Here is a 21,438-nt window from a genome sequence, read left to right as displayed (position 1 = left end):
AGATGTATGGCTGGGGAAGTAGAGAAAAAAAGAGTGAATTTAGCAACAACAAAAGAAGTTAGCACTTTAATGTTAGCATGCTAACAGTGTACAAGTTAAATTACTCTGGGGTAAACGGTAGCAAAACTACCGTAGCTACAACTTACAACTTTTTCCTTACATTTTTACCCCCGACAACATGGAAAACAGGAGCTGCAGGGCCACAAATGTCCCCCGGGGCCTCACTTTGGACACCCCTGTATTAATGTATGCCACCCAGGGCCGGCCCGTGGCATAGGCCGTATAGGCAAATGCTAAGGTGGCCGTCCATCAGGGGGCGCCATGCCAGTGCCACAAATGTTGGAGAGAAAAAAAAAAGTTGTTACTATTATTTCTAAATACAAAAAATAATCTCACGTTAATTAAAATGCAAAGTACAGCCTATTTAATAGAAATATTATTTGTTACAACATTACGCCCCCCCTCCTCCCCCCGCACGGTGCGCCCCCTCCCTTCCCGTATCATGACTCTTTTTGGACGTCACCACATCAAAAAATCAACACAAGATGTCAAAACGGCCAAAACTGTCAGGTGCCCAGGGAAGAAAAAAGAGAAAAGAAGAAGAGGAGAAACGAGAAAAGACAGAGTTAGCAGGTAGGTAACGTTAGCCTACATGCAATTATTTGTCTGTTACAGAATGTGATAGTAACCTGACTTTTTAGCATTAAGCTAATGTTACATGACTCGGCAATTGCTAATCAATAAATAGCTAGTTCTGTTTTATCCATCCATCCATTTTCTACCGCTTATTCCCTTTGGGGTCGCGGGGGGCGCTGGAGCCTATCTCAGCTACAATCGGGCGGAAGGCGGGGTACACCCTGGACAAGTCGCCACCTCATCGCAGGGCCAACACAGATAGACAGACAACATTCACACTCACATTCACACACTAGGGCCAATTTAGTGTTGCCAATCAACTTATCCCCAGGTGCATGTCTTTGGAGGTGGGAGGAAGCCGGAGTACCCGGAGGGAACCCACGCAGTCACGGGGAGAACATGCAAACTCCACACAGAAAGATCCCGAGCCTGGGATTGAACCCAAGACTACTCAGGACCTTCGTATTGTGAGGCAGATGCACTAACCCCTCTGCCACCGTGAAGCCAGTTCTGTTTTAACGTCGGGTTAATATTGTGGAGGGGGCTAAATTGTTATGGAAAATAATAATGTAACGTTAGGTAATTACAGTACTCCCACCTTACATTCCTCAGGGACATTTGTATTAGATCTTTTAAGCAGGTGTTTTTTGTTTACATTATTGCCTTCTGGTTAGCTAATGTTTTCCCTGCAGGTAATAGTCACTTTTCCACCCCTTTATATATTAGGTATAGTTGTAAGTAAAAAAAAAAAGGTCAAAGACAAAGCTATTCGGGTTCTTGTGAGTATATACACTTCACTGCCGATGTGGGGGGGGGGGCGCCGCCACCTAAAATCTTGCCTAGGGCGCCAGATTGATTAGGGCCGGGCCTGATGCCACCCCTCCCCCTCCCTGACAACCCCGCGGTGCCCCCTTCCAGCCTCCCACCAGGGGTCGTCTCTCTCTCCTCCGAGCCGACCTGTGCGCTCCACAGTCGGGCTGCTGTCAACCCGCCCGCCAGAAGGATGTTTTCAGGCCGGAGGACACTGCGGGCTCGGTGATGTTTCCAGCAGACATGGATCCCTCGCTGTAGCGCTACCATGGTTCCGCTCCTTGCCCGGCTGGCTTGCGTGTGGATCTGCGCCGCCGCCGCCGCGCCGGACGTAGACGAGAAGGACCCGAGATGGCACGCGTTCGCAGCGGGGAAAAGCGCCGCGACTTCCCGGGCGCTGCCGCCGGACGCGCCGAGTTTGGTGCGTAAAAGCGCGCGTCGGCATCCGAGACTTCACCTCCCGTTCTCGGTCATGTCGCAGGAACAAGACGTGAACGCCAGCGAGTACGACGAGGACTACGCGCCGCCCGGCTTCACCGACGAGCCGCCCTTCGTCCCGGGGACGCCTCGCAGCAGACTCCGGCCGGTGAGGAACCCTTTCTACCCGCTGAGCGCCGAGGCGTACGGAGCCTACGCGCTGCTGGTGTCCGCCGTGGTGATCTTCTGCGCGGGCGTCCTGGGCAACATGTCGCTGATGTGCATGGTGTGTCACAACTACTCCATGAGGAACATCTCGCACTCCCTGCTGGCCAACATGGCGCTCTGGGACTTCATGGTCCTCTTCTTCTGCCTGCCTCTGGTCGTCTTCCACGGCCTCAGCAAAGACTGGCTGCTGGGGGACTTGTCCTGCAAGGTCATCCCCTACCTGGAGGTAGGAGCCAACTCTCACACCTCAAATAGCAGCTTCAATGCTAACAGCTATCTTAAATGCTGACATAAATATTAAAATATAATAGTTGTGTTTTAAATTAAACTACTTATTAAGGTAACTTCTTGTTGTGCAATACTAAGAAACAGCTAATCGCTAGCTGAAAACTAGCGCCACAAGTTGCTAACCTTCTTAAATGCTAACATGAAATCGGGATTAAATTAAACTGCTCATAACTAAGATATTTCAACAATACAGAATAGTGCAGCGAAAGCACGCCGGCAACTGGTGTGCTAATCGCTAGCTGCCGGCTAGCACTGCTAATTGCTTACGCCAGTAATCACTAGCTGAAATTTGGGCCGCTAATCGATAGCTGGAAACTATAGCACCACGAATCACTAGCTGGAAACCATAGCACCACTAATCACTAGCTGGAATTCGTGCCCCTAATCGTTAGCCGGAAACTAGCGCTACTAGTTGCTAACCATCTTAAATGCTAACATTAAATGAAATTGGTATTAAATTAAACTGCTCATGTAGGTACCTTGTTGTTTTGCAAGACTAAGATATTCCAATAGTACAGAATAGTGTCGCGAAAAGCAACTGGCGTGCTAATCGCTAGCTGCCAGCCAGCACTGCTAATTGCTTACGGTTTTAATCACTAGCTGGAATTTGGGCCGCTAATCGATAGCTGGAAACCATAGCACCACTAATCACTAGCTAGAAACCATAGCACCACTAATCACAAGCTGGAATTCGTGCCCCTAATCGTTAGCTGGAAACTAGCGCTACTAATTGCTAACCATTTTAAATGCTAACATGAAATCGGGATTAAATTAAACTGCTCATAACTAAGGTACCTTGTTATTGTGCAAGACTAAGATATTCCAATAATACAGAAGAGTGCTGCGGAAAGCACGCCGGCAACTGGCGTGCTAATCGCTAGCTGCCAGCCAGCACTGCTAATTGCTTACGGTTTTAATCACTAGCTGGAATTTGGGCCGCTAATCGATAGCTGGAAACCATAGCACCACTAATCACTAGCTAGAAACCATAGCACCACTAATCACTAGCTGGAATTTGTGCCCCTAATCGTTAGCTGGAAACTAGCGCTACTAGTTGCTAATTATCTTAAATGCTATCATTAAATGTAATTGTGATTAAATTAAATTGTTCATGTAGGAACCTTGTTATTGAGCAAGACTAAGATATTCCAATAATACAGAATAGTGCCGCGAAAAGCACGCCGGCAACTGGCGTGCTAATCGCTAGCTGCAGGCTAGCACTGCTAATTGCTTACGCCATTAATCACTAGCTGGAATTTGGCTCGCTAATCGACAGCTGGAAACCATAGCACCACTAATCACTAGCTGGAAACCATAGCACCACTAATCACTAGCTGGAAACCATAGCACCATTAATCACTAGCTGGAATTAGTGCCCCTAATCGTTAGCTGGAAACTAGCGCTACTAATTGTTAACCTTCTTAAATGCTAACATGAAATTGGGATTAAATTAAACTGCTCATATAACTAAAGTACCTTGTTATTGTGCAAAACCAAGATATTCCAATAATACAGAATAGTGCCGCAAAAATCACGCCGGCAACTGGCGTGCTAATCGCTAGCTGCCAGCTAGCACTGCTTATTGCTTACGGTTTTAATCACTAGCTGGAATGTGTGCCGCTAATCGATAGCTGGAAACCATAGCACCACTAATCACTAGCTGGAAACCATAGCACCACTAATCACTAGCTGGAATTCGTGCCCCTAATCGTTAGCTGGAAACTAGCGCTACTAGTTGCTAACCATTTTAAATGCTACCATGAATTTGGGATTAAATTAAACTGCTCGTGTAGGTACCTTGTTATTGAGCAAGACTAAGCTATTCCAATAATACAGAATAGTGGGCCGGCAACTGGCGTGCTAATCGCTGGCTGCCAGCTGCTTACGCCATTAATCGCTAGCTGGAATTTGTGCCGCTAATCGATAGCTGGAAACCATAGCACCACTAATCACTAGGTAGAAACCATAGCACCACTAATCACTAGCTGGAATTTGTGCCCCTAATCGTTAGCTGGAAACTAGCGCTACTAATTGCTAACCATCTTAAATGCTAACATAAAATTGGGATTCAATTAAACTGCTCATATAACTAAAGTACCTTGTTATTGTGCAAAACCAAGATATTCCAATAATACAGAACAGTGCCGCAAAAAGCACGCCGGCAACTGGCGTGCTAATCGCGAGCTGCCAGCTAGCACTGCTTATTGCTTACGGTTTTAATCACTAGCTGGAATGTGTGCCGCTAATCGATAGCTGGAAACCACAGCACCACTAATCACTAGCTGGAAACCATAGCACCACTAATCACTAGCTGGAATTAGTGCCCCTAATTGTTAGCTGGAAACTAGCGCTACTAATTGCTAACCATCTTAAATGCTAACATGAAATCGGGATTAAATTAAACTGCTCATAACTAAACTACCTTGTTATTGTGCAAGACTAAGGTATTCCAATAATACAGAATAGTGCCGCGAAAAGCACGCCCGCAACTGGCGTGCTAATCGCCAGCTGCCAGCTGGTACTGCTAATTGCTAACACCACATATCGCTAGCTGGAATATGTGCCGCTAATCGCTAGCTGGAAACCATAACACCAGTAATCGCTCGCTGGAATTTTAGCTGGACACTAGCGCCGCTAATTGATAACCATTTCAAATGCTAACATGAATATTGTATAGTTGTGTAAAATGTATTAATTAATGATTAATTAAACTAAGTTGAAACTATAATGCTAATATCTAGCTATAACTTAAATGCTAACATGAATATTAAAATATAACAATTGTGATGGTAACTTCTTGTTGTGCAATACTAAGACACCGCTAATTGCTAGCTGACATCTAGCGCCACTAGTTGCTAACCATCTTAAATGCTAACATAAAATGTTATCGTGATTAAATAAAACCGATCATAAAAGTACCCTGTTATCGTGCAATACTAAGATATTCAAATAATACAGTATCCAAGCCGGCAGCTGCTGTGCTAGCCGCTAGCTGCCAGCTAGCACTGCTAATTGCTAACACTATTAATCACTCGCTGGGAACTAGCACCGCTAATCACTCGCCAGAAACTAGTGCCGATAATTGCTAGCTGGAAACTAACGCCGCTTATCACCGTCTAGAAACTTGTGCCGCTAAGCGCTAGCTGGAAAGTAGCGCCTCTAATTGCTAACCATCTGAAATGCTAACATGAATATAATGACGTAATTATTGTCTTTTAAATTAAACTGCTCATTAAGATACCTCATTATTGTATATTAAGGCACCGCTAATCGCTTGCTGGAAACTAGCGCTGCTAATTGCTAACAATCTCAAATGCTAACAATATAATTATTGTTTTAAATGAAGCTGCTCATAAAGATGTTATTGTGCAATACTAGGCTACTCATATAATACAGTATAGTGTGGTGAAGAGCTAGCTGGCAGCTATCTGGCTGATTGCTAACTGTCAGCTAGCGATTAGCGGCGCTAGCTGGAAACTAGCGCCGCTAGTTTAGCTTCACTAATTGCTAACCATCCTAAGTGCAAACATGAACACAATAATATAATTATTGTGTTTTAAATTAAACTGCTCATGAAGGTAGTAACCTTGTTTTGCAATATTAAGGCACCGCTAATCGCTAGCTGTAAACTAGCGTTGCTAATTGCTAACCGTCTTAGATGCTAGCCTGAATATATTAATTGTGTTTTAAATTAAACTGCTCATAAAGCTGTTCTTGTGCAATATTTAGATATTCAAATAATAAAGTAGAAATAGCTAGCGTGCTAATCGCTAGTTGATAGAGTAGACGGTCAAAAGTACAATCTGATCAAAGCAGGGTTGAGGGTAAAGTGGGCGGAGCCAGACGTGTTTGTGCTTTAAATGAGCTTTAATGTTGTCCAATGTGATCAACATGACTTGATGCCATGTGACACGCTGCTGACCAATCACAGCACAGATCAGGATTAAAGTGGACTTTAGAGGACTTAGACCCCCCTGAGCCTTTATTAAACAACTAATACTTACACTTTAATCTTCTAACGTCCTCAGGCAGTTTTACACCACTCTGTTTCCTTCATTTGCATACTTAAAGGAAATACACTTTAACATGAAGTACACATGTAACATATTGGATTATTTTTATGTTTGGCCCACAAAACACACAAGAATGTTTGTTTTTAAAAAGTCTTCTTTCATATTCATATGTGACATATGGTCTTTTATTTTGGCAGGACTTCTGTCCTTCCTGCTTCTTACGTTGAAAATTATGAGTGAAAAAAACGAGTCTTTTATTTTGGCAGGACTTCTGTCCTTCCTCCTTCTATCGTCATTTGAAAAATAATGAGTGACAAAAGCTAAAGTATTTTATTTTGGCAGGACACCTGTCCTTCCTGCTTCGTACGTCGTTTAAAAAATATGACTGAAAAAAATGGTCTTTTATTTTGGCAGAACGATTTGTTTTCCTGTTTCTTACGTCGTTTAAAAATAAGTGGGGAAAAAAACAAAATAATTTTTAACAAAAGCTAGAGTCTTTTATTTTAGCAGGACTCCTGTCCTTCCTGCTTCTTACGGCGTTTAAAAATAATTTGTGACAAATGCTACAGTCTTTTATTTTGGCAGGACTTCTGTCCTTCCTGCTTCTTATGTCTCTCAAAAATAATAAGAGAAAAAAATCGTCTTATTTTGACAGGACTTCTGTCCTTTCTGCTTCTTATGTCGTTTAAAAATATTATGTGACAAAAGCTAGAGTCTTTTATTTTTGCAGGACGGCTGTCCTTATGTTCTTTAGACATAATGAGTGAATTGTTTTTTAATTTTATTTTGGCAGGACTCCTGTCCTTCCTGCTTCTTACGTCGTTTAAAAATAATTTGTGACAAAAGCTACGGTCTTTTATTTTGGCAGGACTTCGGTCATTCCTGCTTAAAAATAATGAGAGAAAAAAAATCGTCTTATTTTGACAGGACTTCTGTCCTTTCTGCTTCTTATGTCGTTTAAATATATTAAGTGACAAAAGCTAGAGACTTTTATTTTGGCAGGACTTATGTCCTTCTTATGTTGTTTAAAAATAATGAGTTAATTTTTTTTAAATTTTATTTTGGCAAGACTCCTGTCCTTCCTGCTTCTTACGTCGTTTAGAAATAATTTGTGACAAAAGCTAGAGTCTTTTATTTTGGCAGGACTTCTGTCCTTCCTGCTTACAAATAATAAAAGAAAAAAAATCGTCCTATTTTGACAGGACTTCTGTGCTTTCTGCTTCTTATGTCGTTTAAAAATATTAAGTGACAAAAGCTAGAGTCTTTTATTTTGGCAGGACTTCTGTCCTTCTTATGTTGTTTAAAAATAATGAGTGCATTTTTTTATTATTTTATTTTGGCAAGACTCCTGTCCTTCCTGCTTCTTACGTCGTTTCGAAATAATTTGTGACAAAAGCTAGAGTCTTTTATTTTGGCAGGACTTCTGTCCTTCCTGCTTACAAATAATAAGAGAAAAAAAATCGTCCTATTTTGACAGGACTTCTGTCCTTTCTGCTTCTTATGTCGTTTAAAAATATTGAGTGACAAAAGCTAGAGTCTTTTATTTTGGCAGGACTTCTGTCCTTCTTCTTATGTTGTTTAAAAATAACGAGTGACATTTTTTTAATTTTTATTTTGGCAGGACTCCTGTCCTTCCTGCTTCTTATGTCGTTTAAAAATAATTTGTGACAAAAGCTAGTCTTTTATTTTGGCAGGACTTCTGTCCTTCCTGCTTCTTATGTCGCTTAAAAATAATAAGAGAAAAAAATAGTCTTATTTTGACGGGACTTCTGTCCTTTCTGCTTCTTATGTCGTTTAAAAATATTAAGTGACAAAAGCCAGAGTCTTTTATTTTTGCAGGATGTCTGTCCTTATGTTGTTTAGAAATAATGAGTGAATTGTTTTTTAATTTTATTTTGGCAGGACTCCTGTCCTTCCTGCTTCTTACGTCGTTTAAAAATAATTTGTGACAAAAGCTACAGTCTTTTATTTTGGCAGGACTTCGGTCCTTCCTGCTTAAAAATAATGAGAGAAAAAAAATCGTCTTATTTTGACAGGACTTCTGTCCTTTCTGCTTCTTATGTCGTTTAAATATATTAAGTGACAAAAGCTAGAGTCTTTTATTTTGGCAGGACTTATGTCCTTCTTATGTTGTTTAAAAATAATGAGTGCATTTTTTTTAAATTTTATTTTGGCAAGACTCCTGTCCTTCCTGCTTCTTACGTCGTTTCGAAATAATTTGTGACAAAAGCTAGAGTCTTTTATTTTAGCAGGACTCCTGTCCTTCCTGCTTCTTATGTCGTTTAAAAATAATTTGTGACAAAAGCTAGTCTTTTATTTTGGCAGGACTTCTGTCCTTCCTGCTTCTTATGTCGCTTAAAAATAATAAGAGAAAAAAATAGTCTTATTTTGACGGGACTTCTGTCCTTTCTGCTTCTTATGTCGTTTAAAAATATTAAGTGACAAAAGCTAGAGTCTTTTATTTTTGCAGGACGTCTGTCCTTATGTTGTTTAGAAATAATGAGTGAATTGTTTTTTAATTTGATTTTGGCAGGACTCCTGTCCTTCCTGCTTCTTACGTCGTTTAAAAATAATTTGTGACAAAAGCTACAGTCTTTTATTTTGGCAGGACTTTGGTCCTTCCTGCTTAAAAATAATAAGAGAAAAAAAATTGTCTTATTTTGACAGGACTTCTGTCCTTTCTGCTTCTTATGTCGTTTAAATATATTAAGTGACAAAAGCTAGAGTCTTTTATTTTGGCAGGACTTATGTCCTTCTTATGTTGTTTAAAAATAATGAGTGCATTTTTATTTTTTTTTATTTTGGCAAGACTCCTGTCCTTCCTGCTTCTTACGTCGTTTCGAAATAATTTGTGACAAAAGCTAGAGTCTTTTATTTTGGCAGGACTTCTGTCCTTCCTGCTTACAAATAATAAGAGAAAAAAAATCGTCCTATTTTGACAGGACTTCTGTCCTTTCTGCTTCTTATGTCGTTTAAAAATATTAAGTGACAAAAGCTAGAGTCTTTTATTTTGGCAGGACTTCTGTCCTTCTTCTTGTGTTGTTTAAAAATAACGAGTGACATTTTTTTAAATGTTATTTTGGCAGGACTCCTGTCCTTCCTGCTTCTTATGTCGTTTAAAAATAATTTGTGACAAAAGCTAGTCTTTTATTTTGGCAGGACTTCTGTCCTTCCTGCTTCTTATGTCGCTTAAAAATAATAAGAGAAAAAAATAGTCTTATTTTGACAGGACTTCTGTCCTTCTTATGTTGTTTAAAAATAATGAGTGCATTTTTTTATTATTTTATTTTGGCAAGACTCCTGTCCTTCCTGCTTCTTACGTCGTTTCGAAATAATTTGTGACAAAAGCTAGAGTCTTTTATTTTGGCAGGACTTCTGTCCTTCTTATGTTGTTTAAAAATAATGAGTGCATTTTTTTATTATTTTATTTTGGCAAGACTCCTGTCCTTCCTGCTTCTTACGTCGTTTCGAAATAATTTGTGACAAAAGCTAGAGTCTTTTATTTTGGCAGGACTTCTGTCCTTCCTGCTTACAAATAATAAGAGAAAAAAAATCGTCCTATTTTGACAGGACTTCTGTCCTTTCTGCTTCTTATGTCGTTTAAATATATTGAGTGACAAAAGCTAGAGTCTTTTATTTTGGCAGGACTTCTGTCCTTCTTCTTATGTTGTTTAAAAATAACGAGTGACATTTTTTTAATTTTTATTTTGGCAGGACTCCTGTCCTTCCTGCTTCTTATGTCGTTTAAAAATAATTTGTGACAAAAGCTAGTCTTTTATTTTGGCAGGACTTCTGTCCTTCCTGCTTCTTATGTCGCTTAAAAATAATAAGAGAAAAAAATAGTCTTATTTTGACGGGACTTCTGTCCTTTCTGCTTCTTATGTCGTTTAAAAATATTAAGTGACAAAAGCTAGAGTCTTTTATTTTTGCAGGATGTCTGTCCTTATGTTGTTTAGAAATAATGAGTGAATTGTTTTTTAATTTTATTTTGGCAGGACTCCTGTCCTTCCTGCTTCTTACGTCGTTTAAAAATAATTTGTGACAAAAGCTACAGTCTTTTATTTTGGCAGGACTTCGGTCCTTCCTGCTTAAAAATAATGAGAGAGAAAAAATCGTCTTATTTTGACAGGACTTCTGTCCTTTCTGCTTCTTATGTCGTTTAAATATATTAAGTGACAAAAGCTAGAGTCTTTTATTTTGGCAGGACTTATGTCCTTCTTATGTTGTTTAAAAATAATGAGTGCATTTTTTTTAAATTTTATTTTGGCAAGACTCCTGTCCTTCCTGCTTCTTACGTCGTTTCGAAATAATTTGTGACAAAAGCTAGAGTCTTTTATTTTAGCAGGACTCCTGTCCTTCCTGCTTCTTATGTCGTTTAAAAATAATTTGTGACAAAAGCTAGTCTTTTATTTTGGCAGGACTTCTGTCCTTCCTGCTTCTTATGTCGCTTAAAAATAATAAGAGAAAAAAATAGTCTTATTTTGACGGGACTTCTGTCCTTTCTGCTTCTTATGTCGTTTAAAAATATTAAGTGACAAAAGCTAGAGTCTTTTATTTTTGCAGGACGTCTGTCCTTATGTTGTTTAGAAATAATGAGTGAATTGTTTTTTAATTTGATTTTGGCAGGACTCCTGTCCTTCCTGCTTCTTACGTCGTTTAAAAATAATTTGTGACAAAAGCTACAGTCTTTTATTTTGGCAGGACTTTGGTCCTTCCTGCTTAAAAATAATAAGAGAAAAAAAATTGTCTTATTTTGACAGGACTTCTGTCCTTTCTGCTTCTTATGTCGTTTAAATATATTAAGTGACAAAAGCTAGAGTCTTTTATTTTGGCAGGACTTATGTCCTTCTTATGTTGTTTAAAAATAATGAGTGCATTTTTATTTTTTTTTATTTTGGCAAGACTCCTGTCCTTCCTGCTTCTTACGTCGTTTCGAAATAATTTGTGACAAAAGCTAGAGTCTTTTATTTTGGCAGGACTTCTGTCCTTCCTGCTTACAAATAATAAGAGAAAAAAAATCGTCCTATTTTGACAGGACTTCTGTCCTTTCTGCTTCTTATGTCGTTTAAAAATATTAAGTGACAAAAGCTAGAGTCTTTTATTTTGGCAGGACTTCTGTCCTTCTTCTTGTGTTGTTTAAAAATAACGAGTGACATTTTTTTAAATGTTATTTTGGCAGGACTCCTGTCCTTCCTGCTTCTTATGTCGTTTAAAAATAATTTGTGACAAAAGCTAGTCTTTTATTTTGGCAGGACTTCTGTCCTTCCTGCTTCTTATGTCGCTTAAAAATAATAAGAGAAAAAAATAGTCTTATTTTGACAGGACTTCTGTCCTTTCTGCTTCTTATGTCGTTTAAAAATATTAAGTGACAAAAGCTAGAGTCTTTTATTTTGGCAGGACTTCTGCCCTTCTTCTTATGTTGTTTAAAAATAATGAGTGAAAATTTGTTTTATTTTATTTTGGCAGGACTCCTGTCCTTCCTGCTTCTTAAGTCGTTTAAAAATAATTTCTGACAAAAGCTAGTCTTTTATTTTGGCAGGACTTCTGTCCTTCCCGCTTCTTATGTCGCTTAAAAATAATAAGAGAAAAAAATCGTCTTATTTTGACAGGACTTCTGTCCTTTCTGCTTCTTATGTCGTTTAAAAATATTAAGTGACAAAAGCTAGATTATTTTATTTTGGCAGGACTTCTGTCCTTCTTCTTATGTTGATTAAAAATAATGAGTGAACATTTTTTTTTTTTTTTTTTTGACAGGACTTCTGTCCTACCTGCTTCTTACGTCATTTAAAAATAATTTGTGACAAAAGCTAGAGTCTTTTATTTTGGCAGGACTTCTGTCCTTGCTTCTTATGTCGTTTGAAAATAATTAGAGGAAAAAACATGTCTTATTTTGGCAGGACTTCTGTCCTTCTTATGTTGTTTAGAAATAATGAGTGAACATTTTTATTTTATTTTTTTGGCAGGACTTTTGTCTTTTCTGCTTCTTATGTCGTTTACAAATAATGAGTGACAAAAGCGACAGTCTTTTATTTTGGCAGGGCTTCTGTTTTTCCTGCTTCTTATGTCGTCTAAAAATAATGAGTGACAAAAGCGAGAGTCTTTTATTTTGGCAGGACTTCTGTCCTTCCAGCTTCTTATGTCGTTTAAAAATAATGAGTGAAAAAAATTGTCTTTTATTTTGGCAGGACTTGTGTTTTTCCTGCTTCTTACGTCGTTTTTAAAATAATGAGTGACAAAAGCGAGAGACTTTTATTTTGGTAGGACTTCTGTCCTTTCTGCTTCTTATGTCGTTTAAAAATAATGACTGACAAAAGCGAGAGTCTTTTATTTTGGCAGGACGTCTGTCCTTCCTGCTTCTTACCCATCCATCCAACCATGTCGCTTCTTACGTCGTTTGAAAATCATTTGTTACAAAAGCTAAAGTCTTTTATTTTGGCAGGACTTCTGTTCTTCCTTCTTCTTATGTCATTTAGGAATAATGAGTGAAAAAAATGGTCTTTTATTTTGGCAGGACTTCTGTTTTTCCTGCTTTTTACGTTGTTTGAAAATAATGAGTGACAAAAACGGAAGTCTTTTATTTTGGCAGAAACTATGTCTTTCCTGTTTTTTGGGGGTCTTTTAAAAGTGAGTGAAAAAACGGAAGTCTTTTATTTTGGCAGAAACTATGTCTTTCCTGTTTTTTGGGGTCTTTTAAAAGTGAGTGAAAAAACGGAAGTCTTTTATTTTGGCAGAAAATATGTCTTTCCTGGTTTTTTTGGGGGGGTCTTTTAAAAGTGAGTGAAAAAACAGAAGTCTTTTATTTTGGCAGAAACTATGTCTTTCCTGTTTTTTGGGGTCTTTTAAAAGTGAGTGAAAAAACGCAAGTCTTATTTTGGCAAAAACTATGTCTTTCCTGTTTTTTTGGGTCTTTTAAAAGTGAGTGAAAAAACGCAAGTCTTTTATTTTGGCAGAAACTACGTCTTTCCTGTTTTTTGGGGTCTTTTAAAAGTGAGTGAAAAAACTAAAGTAATTTATTTTGGCAGGATGTCTGTCCTTCCTGCTTCGTACGTCGTTTAAAAAATATGAGTGTAAAAAACTAGTCTTTTATTTTGGCAGAACTATTTTTTTTCTCTTTCTTACGTCGTTGAAAAATGACTGAAAAAACTAAAATCTTTTAATTTGGTAGGACATCAGTCCTTCCTGCTTCTTCCATCCTTAAAACATCCATCCATCCATTTTCTACCGCTTTTATTTTGGCAGAAACCATGTTTCTCCTGCTTCTTAATTACGTTGTTTGAAAATGAGTGACAAAAAAACGTGTCTTTTATTTTGGAAGGATGTCTGTCCTTCCTGCTTCTTATGTTATGTGAAAATGAATAAAAAGTTATAGTCTTTTATTTTGGCAGAATGCATCTTTCCTGTTTGTACCTTTTTACTTTTGGCGGCACTCGTTTCCTTTCTGCTTCTGACTTTTCTCTTGACGCGTCTCGACAGGTGGCGTCCCTCGGGGTCACGACCTTCACGCTGTGCGCCCTGTGCATCGACCGCTTCCGCGCCGCCACCAACGTGCGCACGTACTACGAGATGACGGACAACTGGGCGTCCACCGCCGCCAAGCTGGCCGTCATCTGGGTGGGCGCCATGCTGTTGGCGCTGCCCGAGCTGCTGATCCGCCAGCTGGAGACGGAGGCGGAGGAGCCGGCGCAGTCTGCGGCACCGCTGGAGCGCTGCGTGGTGCGCGTGTCCACGCGTCTGCCGGACACGCTGTACGTGCTGGGCCTGACGTACGCCGGCGCCCGTCTCTGGTGGTTCTTCGGCTGCTACTTCTGCCTGCCCACGCTCTTCACCATCTGCAGCTCGCTGGCCACCGCCCACAAAATCCGCGGCGCCGAGCGGGAGTGCGGGCGCGGCACCAAGAAGCAGATCCGCCTGGAGAGCCAGATGAACTGCACGGTGGTGGCGCTGGCCATCCTCTACGGCTTCTGCACCATCCCGGAGAACGTGTGCAACATCGTGGGCGCCTACATGGCGGCCGGCGTGCCCCGCGGCACCCTGGACGTCCTGCAACTGCTGAGTCAGCTTCTTCTCTTCTGCAAGTCAGCCGCCGCGCCGCTTTTGATCTTCTGCCTGTGCCGCCCCTTCGGCCGCGCCTTCCTCGACTGCTGCTGCTGCTGCTTCGTCGAGTGCGAGCGCGAGGCGTCTACGGACGCCGACCCCACCCACGACCAGCTGGAGCTGTCCGCCTGTGACGCCGCCGCCGCCACCACCGCCGGGGAGGCGTCCATCACCTGCTGAGGAGGCGGGACCTTTTTTTTTTTTGCTACCGTAGCTCGTCACTTCACGCTAGAACATTCTGACTTCTTTTTAAAGCAGGGGTGCCCAAACCTTTTCCACCGAGGGCCACATACTGACAAGGCAAAGGATGTGCCGGCCATTTTTGTAGTTTTTACCATCAAAAACAAACATTTGTTTCAAAGAACCAGAAAACGCAATTTAGGTAGGAATTTCCTGTGAATACTGACAAGTCAAAGCCCAAATTAAATGCTAACAGTTAGCACCATTGACATCTTATAAGTAGACGCAGCATTGGCTGCTGTGACGCGAGAAATTGGGCCACCATCTTGAAGTGGTGATGAGGAGCCGGCGAGCAGCATTTTAACATGCTATATTTTTTAAATGGATAACTGTTACATGTATATCACTTTGTACCTGAAAAATTAATTTAAAATGCTATCACGCTATTGCATCAAGTACCAAAATATGATTGAGGTGTATACCTGCAAAATTATCTAAAAAATGTTTTTTAAAAGAGCTAGCATGCTAATGTTAGCATGCTAATAAGTATCATTCGTCAAGTAACAAAATACATGAAACTAAGGTGTATTTCTGATAAATTGCTCCAAAAAATATCTAACCCGCTAATGCCAGCATGCTAAAATGCTAACTATAACATGCGTCAAGTACCAAAATACATACAAAATACAAATGCTAGCATGCATCAAATGATCACTGAGGTGTTTACTGAACCTACTAAATTAGCTATAAAAGGCTAGCATACTAACATTAGCATGCAAAAAGGTCAAGAAACAAAAGTATTTGACGATAAAGTTCATACCTATAAAAAAAAGCTAGCATGCTAATATTAAAATGCTAACGATTGTGCCGCACTTTGGACACCCCTGGTTTAACGTAAACTACAAGACGCTGACGTAGAGCTGTAACTATGGCGACCGGACGGGAGCCGTAACTATGGCGACTGGACGGGACAAGACAAGCGGGGACGTCAAAGGTTTTGACTTTTCAGGACGTCCTTACGCTCACTTGACCACCACTTCCTGTCATGTGACTGAACAAGGACCCTACCATGGTGACCTGGGTGGCGCCCCCTATGGCCTGGACCAGAGAATGTCGACTGGTTTTTGATGAGTCCAGTATTTTTACACGGCTCTTTGAAGTAGTCACGTTCTAATATTATTGGTCGATAGATTTTTTTTAAATTTTATTCTCTATGTTTTTACTTTTTTTATGGAGGTTAATTTGTGTTTTTATTTTTTACATCAACTTATGCTGACAATTTCATTCAATACTCATTTGTGGGCAACATTTCTGTTCAAAAATAACGGTCGAAATACAGTCTTTTGACATTTAGTGCAAAATAATTGTTTATGAAAATCCAGTGCAAAAAAATTCACCGTATAAAAATTTGGATAAAACATTGAGTGTACAAAAAAAATATTAGTATAAAACTTCTGGGCAAAGAAATTCAGCGTATAAAAATGCTAAGCTAACATAATTTAGTAAAAAAAAAACAATTCAGCGTAAAAAATATTCAGTTAGTAAAAATTTATTTTATTAAAAATTAGCGTAAAAATCCTTCAATGTATAAAAATTTGGCGCAAAAAAAATCCTGTGTAAAAAAAAAATTACTGTATAAAAATTCAGTGCAAAATAATTCAGTGTAAAAAAAGTTCAGTGTGTAAAAATACATTGTACGAAAATTCAGGGTAAAACTTTCAGTACAAAAAGAATCAGTGTCTAAATATTCAGTGTAAAATTTTCAGTCAATAAAATTAGTTGTAAAAAAAATAGTTCAAAATTCAGTGTATAAAATAAGTGCAACAAAAGTATGTGGTAAAAAATGTAATGTATGAAGATTTAGTGCAAAAAAATGTGATGTATGAAAATTCACTGCAAAAAAATTCTAAGTATAAAAAAATCAAGCGTAAAAAAGGTCAGTGCAAAAAAAATTCAGTATAAAAAAATTAAGTGCAAAAAAAAATTCAGTCTATAAAAATTAACAGTATAAAATTAGGTGTAAACTAATGTTCTAAATTTAGTGCAAAAAATAGTGTAAAAGAAATGTAATTTATGAAAATCCAGTGCAAAAAAATGTAAGTATAAAGATCCAGCGTAAAAAAGGTCAGTGCAAAAATAATTCTGTCTATAAAAATTAACTGTATAAAATTCAGAGTATAAAATTTAGTGCAAAAAATTGTGTTAAAAAAAATGCAATGTATGAAAATTCTGTGCAAAAAAACTGAAAGTACAAAAATCCAGTGTAAAACAGGTCAGTGCAAAAATAAATTATGTCTCTAAAAAATAACTATAAAATTAGATGTAAAAAAATGTTTTAAATTCAGAGTATACAATTTAGTGTAAAAATAATTGTTAAAAATTTTTTTGGGTATGAAAATTCCGTGCAAAAAAATTTTAAGTACAAAAATACAGCGTAAAAAGGTCAGTGCGAAAAAAATCAGTCTATAAAAATTAACAGTATAAAATTAGGTGTACATTTTTTTTTTTCAAAATTCAGTGTATAAAATTTAGTGCTCAAAAATTGTGTAAAAAAAAAAAATTAAAGTACAAAAATCCAGCATAAAAAGGGTCAGTGCAAAACAAATGGGGTTATAAAATTTCAGTACAAAATAATTCACTAAAACATTCAGTGAAAACCAAAAAATCAGTCTAAAATAATTCAGTATATAGAAATTCAGTGTTTAAAAATGCAATGCAAAAAATGTTAATGCAAAATAAGCCCATCCATCCATTTTTACCGCTTGTCCCTGCTGGAGCCTATCCCAGGTGCATTGGGGCGGAAGGCGGGGTAGACCCTGGACAAGGAACCAACACAGACAGACAACATTCAGTGTATAAAAATTAAATGTACAAAAAAAAATCAGTGTAAAAAAAGCTCAGTGCTGAAATATTTGTTGCTGATTGGCTGCTTCTCAGGATCGATTGCTTTGGTCTTACTTTACCGGAAGTGAATATTTTTAGACACTGAGTTTTGAACAAACTGAAACGCACATTTTGTTGTAAGTTTAACTTTAAAAAACATTCAGTGTCAAGAAACATCCCTCCTGTTAAAAACACAAACGAACCTCCATTTTGTTTTCATGAAAAAAGTATTTTTATGATATTAGTGAGCAGACGACGCCATGTTTTGTAGTCATGTGACTCTTTAGCAGAGCCCCGCCCACTGGTCACGTGACACTTTTTAGCCACTTGAGTAATAAAAAATGTTTGTTGGAATGTTGCGAAGACAAACAAAAGGCAAAGTTCGTGTTTCTTTGTGCAGCATAAACTGGACGTCTTTAAAGACGGTCTGCTGGGGTAAGAAATGTATTTTTTGTTTTGTGCTGAGTCACTTGCTGCCTCTTTTTGTTGTCCTTTCAGTTGGCTCCGCCCACCAGGCGGCGGCGGACACAGCGCGCCATTGTCATCCCGTCAAGGAGCCCACAGTACTGACGCTACTTTATATGCACTCTGTCATGCTAATAACATCACGTGACTCATTGAAGGGAAGCATGTTACATTTTACACGTCATGAAGGCCATGGTTGTTGTCTGCGTGCTGCCGGCCCCTAACGCTGCCCCAGCAATTAGACGGGCCCATTCATTGGCACACAATGGAGGGCGTGTACGCCAAGTGATGACCGCGTCCCGGCAGTCGGACGTCCTCGCACGTGACCCCGGTCCACTTCCTCTTCTTCATGTGCTGATGCCTCACAACAACACCAGGTGTGTGTGTGTGTGTGTGTGTGTGTGTGTGTGTGTGTGTGAGAGAGAGAGAGAGACCACTAGAACATTATTTGTACATGCTTTACATCCGCCAGTCACATGACCCCCAATACAGTGTCATGGCCACTTTCAGTCACGTGACCAAGTACACTTCCCCCCAGTCACATGACCTCCCACCTCCTCTACCTTGAGAATGACGTCATGGTCCAATTAGGAACATGAACGAACTTTGTGAGGATCAAACGGTGCTGATGTATCTGGCAGTTCTGTTGCTGTGTTATTATTGTGTTGTTGTTATTGTTGGTGTGTTATTGTTGTTGGTGTTGTTTTGTTGCATTGTGTTACTGTTGCGTTGTTATTATTGTTGTGTTATTGGTATGTTATTGTGGTATTGTTTTTGTGTTGTTATTGTTGTTGCTGTTGTGTCATTGTTATTGTTTTTATTATTGTTGTTGCTGTTGTGTTATTGTGTTATTGTTGGTGTGTTGTTTGTGGTGTTGTTGTGTTACTGTTGATTTGTTGTGTTATTGTTGTCGTTGTTGTGTTATTGTTATGTTATTGTGTTATTGTTGTTATATTATTGTGTTGTTCTTGTTGTTGTGTTACTGTTACGTTGTTATTATTGTTGTGTTATTGTGGAATTGTTTTGTTGTTGTTATTGTTGTTGCTGTTGTGTTATTGTGTTGTTGTGTTATGGTTGTTGTTATTTATTGTTGTTATGTTATTGTGTTACTGTTACATTATTATTGTTGTGTTATTGTTGTTATGTTATTGTGAAATTGTTTTTGTGTTGTTATTGTTGTTGCTGTTGTGTTATTGTGTTATGGTTGTTGTTATTTATTGTTGTTGTGTTATTGTTGTTGCTGTTGTGTTATTGTTGTTATTGTGTTGTTGTTGGTGTTATGTTGTTGTGTTATTGTTGGTGTGTTGTTGTGTTATTATTGTGTTGTTTGTGGTGTTGTTGTATTACTGTTGAGTTGTTGTGTTATTGTTGTCGTTGTGTCATTGTTGTTGTTTTATTGTGGTTATGTTATTGTTATGTTATTGTGTCGTTCTTGTTGTGTTATTGTTGTTGTTGGTGTTATTGTTGTTGCTGTTTTGTTATTGTTGTTGCTGTTATGTTGTTGTTGTTGTGTTATTGTCGTTGCTGTTGTGTTGTTTTTGTTGTGTTATTGTTGTAAGGTTGTTGTGTCGTTATTGTTGCTGTGTTATTGTTGTTGTGTTATTGTTGTCACTATTGTTGTTGCTATTGTTATTGTCATTGCTGTTGTGTTATTGTGTCATCGTTGTGTAATTGTTTTGTTATTGTTGTTGCTGTTGTGTTATTGTTGTTGCTATTTTTGTTTTGTTATCGTGTTATTGTCGTTGCTGTTGTGTTATTGTGTTGTTGTGTTATTGTTTTTGTTGTGTTGTTGTTGTGGTGTTATTGTTGTTGTGTTATTGTTGTTGTTGTTGCCATCACATCCCTAATTGCGTCCGCTCGCAGGGTAGAGTCTGAAACAGAGCGGGGGGGGGCGGGGCTAAGCAGCTGGTGACCTACAAAGGTTCCTCACAAAGAAGAAGGAGGACAATGAAGCTCTTCTCCCGCACGGCCTCCATTTTGTGTCACAAGGCATCATTTCTGCACGAATCACCTTCTTGTTGACCCACTTCCTGCGTCACATTCCTCACATCAAACATTCGACCACACAACAGCTTCCATTCTTGCGCCACATGAGTACGGAATGTGCGTCCAAACAACAACCCTGTGTTCCAATGCTTTTTCTCTTTTATTTTGGAGGAACTTTTTCCCCTCACCCTCAATGAATGAATGACCGAACACAAGTGTATTCCTAGCCCCTTCCTGCTCCGTCACGCTGGGCTTGTTAGCGATTCTACTGGCCATTCCACAGATGTGTAAATGAATGTTTGATTCCTTGTTTTGTGACACAAAAATAATCAAACCATTTTTCCCCATGAAATTAAGTTCAAGTTTGATTAAAAAAAACATATCAAATAGTTTCACGGATGTGGGAAAAACTGTAATGGAAGGCTCTAAATACAATTTTGCCTTGCTTGTCTGTTTATAAATAGCTCTGCTGCGCTACAAAGCTAGCTTCATATTAAAAAAGAGTAACTTTTGTTCCCTCATCAAGTAAAAATGGGAAGATTGAAGGTGATGTTTTGTATATTTCTTCATGACAGATTAGGAAAGGAAGATTGCAGCAGAAATATGTAGTAAATCCAGTAGCAATAGCTCCCTCTGCTGGACACACTGCGCCACTGCAAGACCAACTGTCCTCATTTCCTGCGTCACAGCCTTGTATCAGAGAACATTCCACATCATGGACAAATATGGTGCTGCTTTTCAAACAGAAAAGTATGGAAGCAAGATTTTTCTTCAAAAATATAAAAATACCCAAATGGGTTTTTTTCCCTCAACTTTCCTATCACATAATTTTGACTTTTAATGTCATAATTATGACTTATTAACTTAGGTTTGACTTTTTAAAATCTTAATTCCTCCTAATTTTGTCTTTTTAGATCATCATTTTGACTTTCCTATCTAATACCTCATTAAAACATTTTTTTATCTCATAATTATGTATTTTTGTTAATAAAGAAAAATGTTATGCTGCAATTTAAAATTGTTATTCTCATACTTTGGATTTTTTTATCTCATAATTGCATTTTTTGTCTCATATTTTTTAATTTTTTTTTAATCTCATGATTGAAAATTTCAAATGTCAACTTTTTATCTCATAATTAATACCTATTATGACGTTTTATCTAATAAGACATTTTATCCCATAATTATGACCTTTTATCTTAAAATTATGACTTATCTCAGTTATGACTTTTTATCTTATAACTAAGACAATTTATCTCATAACTAGATCATATATTTTGTATAATATATTCATAAAATTTAATGATGCGAACACGTTTGTTACTGGATACTTTCTAATATGCCTTGGAGACTTTGTGTGTGTAATTAATATGCAACTATAATTATTTGATACTTGTTTATATTGACAATTTTAGACTGAAATATTGTTTATTGATAA

General features: G+C 38.3%; 1 protein-coding gene across 2 annotated transcripts; it reads left to right on the top strand.

The window, feature by feature from the left end:
* Positions 1-1,530: 1,530 nt before the first annotated feature.
* On the top strand, positions 1,531-18,360 carry gpr37a (G protein-coupled receptor 37a). Of its 2 annotated transcripts, XR_009810485.1 has the most exons (3): positions 1,531-2,317; positions 13,866-17,984; positions 18,048-18,360. XR_009810485.1 is itself a non-coding variant. In XM_061924674.1 (2 exons), exons 1-2 carry the CDS (start codon positions 1,715-1,717, stop codon positions 14,664-14,666), a joined length of 1,404 nt encoding a protein of 467 aa, XP_061780658.1. In that variant the 5' UTR covers positions 1,531-1,714; the 3' UTR covers positions 14,667-18,360. The 2 variants fall into 2 exon arrangements, 1 of the variants encoding a protein (XP_061780658.1); XM_061924674.1 differs by having other exon boundaries at positions 13,866-18,360.
* The last annotated feature ends 3,078 nt before the right edge of the window (positions 18,361-21,438 follow it).

The sequence above is a fragment of the Nerophis lumbriciformis genome, linkage group LG29 (genome assembly GCF_033978685.3).
Source record: "Nerophis lumbriciformis linkage group LG29, RoL_Nlum_v2.1, whole genome shotgun sequence".
Classification (NCBI taxonomy): Eukaryota; Metazoa; Chordata; class Actinopteri; order Syngnathiformes; family Syngnathidae; genus Nerophis; species Nerophis lumbriciformis.
Note: the sequence above shows the minus strand (reverse complement) of the source record. Positions and strands in the feature narration are given on the sequence as shown.